This window comes from Bidens hawaiensis, unplaced genomic scaffold (assembly GCF_021521415.1).
Source record: "Bidens hawaiensis isolate Kalapana, Puna unplaced genomic scaffold, B.hawaiensis_p1.1 tig00046810_1, whole genome shotgun sequence".
In the NCBI taxonomy this organism is placed as follows: domain Eukaryota; kingdom Viridiplantae; phylum Streptophyta; class Magnoliopsida; order Asterales; family Asteraceae; genus Bidens; species Bidens hawaiensis.
Genome location: NW_027506002.1, coordinates 60,559 through 68,077, shown reverse-complemented (window position 1 = coordinate 68,077; position 7,519 = coordinate 60,559). Strand labels below are relative to the sequence as shown.

The window sequence follows — 7,519 nt, the reverse complement described above, 5'->3', positions numbered from 1 at the left end:
TGTAGACTCATTGCGTAATGTTTTGCTTTGTAATTCCTGTAATTTTAATGAAAGTTGTAATTTTATTAACAATATATGATAATTGTGTTATTGATTGTATTTTGTTTAACGTTTAAATATTGTAATTTTTATTAATTCCCAATGTAATCCACGGGTCTCAAACTAGTTATTAATAAATACTCAGCACCAAGCCACCATTCACCAGCAATGCTAGCCTTCATTGATATTTATTCACCGAGCCTCAATATTAAATATCCATGACATTATTAACCAAATTTGGACTTACGCCTATTAATCTAAAAACACAAAATATCTGCCAAACTCAAATACAGATAGATAAAACAATATCAATTATATACATATTTTCACATAAATTAGTAGACAAATTCACATGGGAACATGGAATGTTCTCCAACCCAACCATGGAATTTATATGCTTTAACTATGTTCTTGTACTAATTCTCTATTTATTCAATAACCCCAAAGATAGTACTAATACCAAAAGCACACATGGGCCAAATTCAAAGTCCAGCCATATTCTTTGATTATTTGTTTGAATTCCTTCATTTCATTGTGGCGGATTCAAGTAGGAAGATGGTTGTATGGGTTGGTGGGCTGAAGTTGATGAAGTTTAACATGATCATATATTCTTTTGGTTAAAGATGTCATTAATCATAACTTTATAAATATACAAGAGGTATCATGAGCATGACTCGCACCATTTATCCAAACACGTCGAACCGTAACAAGTCGATCAAAATATATTGAGTGGTGGTAATCAAGATGTAAATGATACAATATTTCTCCCGTTTAATTGAATACAACAAACTATATTGAAAAAACAAAATAAACGTGTCAATTCAAACACAACGTACTTATTAAACAAGTTAACTTTGCCAACCAAAAATTTGGATTAGTTGTTTTTTTTTCCGAGAATTGCATAATGAACTTTAGCCTTTAATATCACCAAACATATTCGTCCAGCAGCCAGTATCTTGATAGTCAGTGTTTATTATAATCCAAAATCATAGTTCAAAAACAAAATATAATAAATCACCAAACATGTTAATATTATTATTGCCTTTTGTACTGTTTAGTTGCTTTTCAAAAACCTCATAGTAAACGTGTTTAACTAACCAAATGTTTCTCGTGGATATAAGACTCTAATCAATGGCGAAGTATCAATAGGGCCAGGGGTGGCCCCGGCCCCCATTGTTTTTTTGCACATCAATGTAAATATATTCGTTTTTCACCCGAAAAATTTATACATAGTGTAAATTTACCTGTTTACGGTCGAAAATTTGAGCACAACCCGCCCTGTTTTTTTCGCAGTAGTGTAAATGTATCTGTTTTTTACCCGAAAATTTGAGCCCCGGCCTCCCTCGTTTATGATTTTTTAATGCATTTTGAGTTCGCCCCCCTGACGCTCGCGTCCAAGTTTCGCCACTGACTCTAGTTACCCTAGCTGTCTAGGTTAATTAGGTTTTTATAATCAGTTAATGACAATCACCACCTAACACCTATTTGAGACTCACTAATTTACGATGATAAGAATTCTCACTCTCTCACATAAAGACTATTACTGAGGGTGTAGCTTCTTGATAGAGAGTATGTTTCGCTACCACTTAGAATCATTTTATTTGACGTAGAGTGGAGCTATTTTGTTGATAATTTTAGAAAACATCCAACGTGTTTAGATTAATGTTGAAGTGAAGTCGAAACACTAAACCACTCCAGCATGCAGATATGAAAGTAGCTTGCAACTTATATAATCAAGATGAGTCAAGTTGCATCTTTTGTCAACATGGGCATAATTTGATTTTATAATCAACTCTTGAAGGTTTTTGGGATAAATATGCCAACTAATTAATATTTTTTTCATAGATAAAACGCAATGTTGGAGATTTATACCCAAAACAACTCATAATATTCAATGCTTATACATTTAATTTTCTTCTTAGTCAAACGATCCAAAAGCTAGATGTATATGTCAATGGTATAATTGATAGCTTTTCTTTTTAAGCTTGACATGCAATTGTTCCTTACTAATACTATTTAATGGGATACCAGGATGGTAAAAGTGTTAGGATATAGAATAAGAGGCTAAAGAGTAATGATTCATTAATCCCTATGAAGTGTAAGATTTAACTTTCACAAAAATGCATATATATCTTTAATCCAAACAAAGATGCATCAATCAGTCCAACCTCTAACCACACGCATGTTCAAGAACACATAGAAAATGAGTGAAAAGCTTTATATCTTCCTCTTTCGTGAATGTGACTTCAATAAGATATCACTCATCAAGGTCATGAAATAGTTAAATAATAATTTTTTTTAACATAAGGGAAACAATAATTAGTTTTATTTTGGAAAGGCAAAATTCATTAGAGAACCAAGCAAGGCACTAGAATGAACCAACAAATAGAAAGTTACACCAATCAAACCATCGAATGACTTTAAAAGAGGAACGGACCTAGATCCATACTGACTTTATGTCATATATCAATTTGAATTAGCAAGCTCATTCATTGTCTTCTATATGAATCAAAAAGCATTTGAGAATGATCCCGTGTGACACCTTTTTGCAACGTTCCAAATTACTTGTTTCGTAAATCATTATTCATCTTGTAAAAAACATACATCATGAGACGCTCAATATAAATAAAAAAAAGTAGATTCCATATTCCATTCAATAAAAAAGAACTTACCACGTGCATCCTGGCATATTAACAAATCTTCACACTCGAACAATTGTTTTCCTTTTAATTTATTTAAAAGTAAAAGAAAACTTAAAAAAAAAAAAAAAAGAAACAATGTGCACCTTCCGTCACATAACCCTCATGACCTAGTCGTCTAGTGGTATAGTATGTGCACCGTCACGTCACAGTAATAACATAACGCTATACGACGTCGTGGTACTAGCAAGCGCGCATTAACGGCGACCCACACAAACAATCATTATTCGTAAACGACGACGCTTCAAGGTGATCGAACGGAAACCCCGTCGGAATCGTCCCACACAAATGGTTATTACTAATATCCAAATGCCCGATATACTTCGCCGACGACAACGATTTCGGAATCGCGCCTTTCAACTTATTAAACGATAAATCGAGCACCGAAAAATACGTCCTCGGAGTAAAAACATCCGGCAAGTAACCGTCAAGCGAGTTCCGGCTCAAGTTAATAATATTCAAACCGGAATTACTCAACAGACTCACCGGAACCTCGCCGGAGATTTGATTACTGTCTAAATTAAGCGTAGACAGTACCGACATTGACCCGAATTGATTCGGGATTGACCCGGATAATTTATTCATTGACAAATCTAAGTCCGCTAGCCGGTATATTCCGGCGATGGACGCCGGAATAGTTCCGGTGAGTTGGTTTTTGTTTAATAAAGCTCTGCTCATCATCGATAGCTTACCCATATCCGTGGGTAATTCACCGGTGATCTGGTTATTGCTTAGATCAAGGTGCATTAACCGGCCGAGGTTTACGATCGACGCCGGAATCTCGCCGGATATTTTGTTATCGGCGAAGTTGAGAACGGTGAGCTTTGATAGCTTTCCGATATCGGTCGGAATGCTGCCGGTGATCTGGTTTCCGACGAGGTCGAGTATACGGAGGTGAGGTAGGGAGGTGATACACGCCGGAATTTTGCCGGAAATTGCTTTCCAGTCGGCGACTATGAGTGTGGTGAGCCGGTCTAGTGAACAGAGTGAAGGTGAAAGTGAACCGGTCATGTACCCGGACCGGCCGGTTTTTTGGAGAATTTTATCTTCTGACTCGCCACGTAGGATGATGTCGTTGACCCGACTGTCAGTCGGGTCACAACTGACTCCGTACCAGTTTGTGCAGCAGTCGGTCCCGGTCCACGTGTCGAATATGCCTAAATACGGTTCGGTTAATGCGAACTTGAACGCGAGTAATGCGTCCCGGTCTGACGCCGGGCATGAGTTGACGACGGTGGTAGCGGTCAGGAGGACCATAACGACGGTGGTGACGGTGGAGATATTCATATTTTATTTTTTTTATGTTAAGTTTGTTTTTGTGGGGTGGGCTTTTGGTTAGTATGTGGGAAATATATACAGGGGGTGTTGGAAAATGCCCTTGGAAGTTTAGTTAATTACGAAAAGGGGACTTTGAGGGGCAGTTGGTTTGTGATTATTATGGTGGGGTGTCACAAAGCATGTTCATGTTCATGTTCATGTTCATGTTCAACTACACAAACGTCTGTGTTCTAAGCTGGAGTGAACTCATTAAGATTTAAGAATTTAAGATGAGAAAATATTAATAATATCATATATGCATAATAGGGATTGCGGCATGTGAAATGATAATCTAATAAGACAATGTTGATAATGATAATTTAAGTTTATGGTATTTGATTATGTTAGGAATTCAGTTTCCACCCACACAAATAACTACTAAAAAATAAAACACAAGCATAAAAAAATATGTGTGGTTCAGTTACAGTGAGTGATCTATATCACGAGGTCTTTGCCTCTTACTCTCGTGAGTCCCTACAAGTACAAGAATGGTTATACATGGAGATACATCTAAGGTTTATTCTTTAGAAAACCAAAAAACTAGAATGTTTAAACTAAATATTTTAAGGGTCCGGCCCACTACCTTCCTTGCCTTCGATCTCCATCAAGTCCAATAACTGGTTTTCACATCTTCATTAAACCAACCCGAAACCGAGAATGGGTCTCCACAAACCTAACAGATTATTCATTACACGCCATATAAATTTGAAATAGTTACATATTGTTTGGGAGTAAACGAATGTATCGAGAGATGAAGTCTATTGCGTCACGTGGATGGTCCACTAAGTCACTTTGATAACATGGTTTTTAGGGTTGGTTGTCCAGAAGAAGGATATGGGATAGGACATGGGTCCAATGAAAAAGGTTTTAATATTTGTATGCCAATTTAGATATGCATTTAATAAGGCTACAATTTTAAACTCATTAAAAAATTGTTCGAATTATATGAAAAAAGAAAGAGGTATTTATATTTGCCATTCTCTCTAGGAATACAATCCTTTAAATGAATGCGATCATAAATAAACTATGAGTTTGTTTAAATGACATTTTCTTTGATTTTGATAATATGTTGTTACTTGCGAAAGATTATAGTTTATTTACAACATTGAATTGCAGCGATAGTTTACTCATGGCTCGTAATTTAGTCTTAATTAGCTTAGTAACTTTTTTTTTTCATAATATAACTTAAGCTGATTTGATTCGAACTGGTTGGCGCCAAACAGTTTAAGCCGAATTCAAGATGTTTGATATTAATGTTATTAGAGACTTGCATAACTTGACATTTATTAAGGTGCATTTTGAAGCTTTAGAAAACAGACAAACAATAAAATTGGAAAACACAAACTACACTGAGTTACAATTTGTCTCGAGTTGAATATGAGCTAAATACAAAGCTCAACTTTCAATTAGGATTGAAGATTAGAGTCGAGCTAACTCGGCTAATATTATTGTGAACTTGAGTTAATGTCGATTTAACTTTAAGGTTAACTTAAAATAGATTAAATTTTTAAGCTCTAATTAGGTAATTACGATAAGGTTTGGACATTTTCTAGCATCTTGCTAGCCTGATTTGGTTTTAATGCATTTCCGCCTTAAAAAGGTACTTACGCTAAGGTGCATATGAAATAAAGGATGGAATGGGGAATTGGGAATTGCAACGTGACATAGAAGGGGCTAGTAGAAAGATTACAACAAAGTTATTTATGGGCAAACAGAAGTTACTTGATTCAGTCAAAAGTAACTCACATGGCATGTTGCCTATATTTTACTTTTTCTCTTATATATAGGTTGTATCCTTACAAAAATAAATAAATTGGATTTAACTACACTCTTCCACCTTTAGTTGTAGATGTAAAAGCAAATCTACACCCATATTCATTTTGTATTAGGATCGGACTTTCGGTTAATCATATGATTATAAAGGATGATATATGAGCTATTTGAAAGATAAATAACACCAATACGTAAAAGGTGTAAAGTTTTCACATGGTTACATATAAAATTGTGTATTTATATTAGACCTGTCGCATCTACATCTGTATTGCCATACTCGTGGTTCCCAGTAGGACTTCTGCCTGCCACTATCTTGGAATATTCAGGTGTGATATTGCGGATCCCTTCCACTTGTAGTCGTTATATATAGATGTTATCGTCTTTAAGTTGGCAGATGCGACTCCTTTGTTGCTCGAGGTGGTACCCCTACACTAGGTGAGTGTTAGACTCACCCATTAAAACTAGTAATGTATAACTTTGAAAATTCCTCTGATAAAGTACGAGCTTATATATTTATCAATAATGATAACACGATACAACAACTTTTTAGAGCATTTATTATCAAATTTATAATCTTTTATTGCCATCTCTTCTAATTTATCAATCAAATATAAATGTATTTATGTAGTATATCTAAACATTACAACTTTAAATCACTAAAAATGACATGTGAAAAATAAAATAAAACAAAAGAATACCATGAAGATCATGTGTATCAACACACCTAAAGGCAAGTTAATATTTTTAAGGTAACGTGACTCTTTGTCTTTTCTAAAGGTGATTAATAAAATGGTAAAGTTAAAAAGAGTGAAGGTGTGTGATTTGTTTAAAAAGCATAACGTGAGGACGACAAACTACACATGGTCACACAAGGACACATAGGGCAAACTGGCTAAACGAATCAAAAGTCGACACGTGGACCAATCATGTATAGTTCTAGTCCGACACTCTATTAGTAAAAACGAAAATCCGCCCATCTAATCGGAAATTTATTTATTTCTTGTAGATAATTGGATTCTTTGATTATGGGTAAAAAGTAAATCATATAAAGTATTTGTATTTGTTATATAAAATAATACACGCTATCTACATGATTATAAATTATAGTTAATGCTGCATATGTTTAAAAATAATATGTATCTTTTTTTAAATATTATGAATACAGTATTATTACAATTACTTGAGTTTCTTTTCCATAATCAACCAATGAGAAGCTTACCAAGATAAAACTCCTAGATTGGAAAAAAAAAAAAAAAGAAAAGAAGATAATAGTTCGTTCGAAACTTTGTCTTGAAGAGTCAGAGGTGAAGCTTTGCGTCGAGTGCCTAAATTAGTAAATTGTGTCAACGAAGGCTTACCGAAAACATGCCAATGAAGCGATGACATCATGATGTTTATTATCGGTTATTACGTCTCTATAGCTTTAGGAAAATATATGGGATATGCTAACATTATATATGAATGAAACAAGTCCAATGACCCTACTTCAAATGTAGTGGAAGTGGTCACTAAAAACATTTAAAAAAGAAACTAGAGCTGAAAAAGAAATAGGATGGGGAAACTAGCACTTTAGGTGCTATATATATTATAGATTATTTACTATTCTTTTTAGATAGCTAGTGTTGGAAACTCATTTTATTACAGGTGCAAGAACTTAGAAGAAACAAGTCCCTAGAACTTTAAATCTAGAA

The 7,519-nt window shown here is 34.6% G+C and overlaps 1 protein-coding gene across 1 annotated transcript; it reads right to left on the bottom strand.

The window, feature by feature from the left end:
- Positions 1–2,848: 2,848 nt before the first annotated feature.
- LOC143616329 (uncharacterized) lies at positions 2,849–4,058 on the bottom strand. Its single transcript, XM_077089192.1, has one exon. It carries the CDS (start codon positions 4,023–4,025, stop codon positions 2,922–2,924), a length of 1,104 nt encoding a protein of 367 aa, XP_076945307.1. The 5' UTR covers positions 4,026–4,058; the 3' UTR covers positions 2,849–2,921.
- Positions 4,059–7,519: the final 3,461 nt, after the last annotated feature.

Coding starts and splice junctions, on each gene's coding strand:
- LOC143616329 (XM_077089192.1), bottom strand. CDS start 4,025: ATGAATATCTCCACCGTCACCACCGTCGTTATGGTCCTCCTGACCGCT.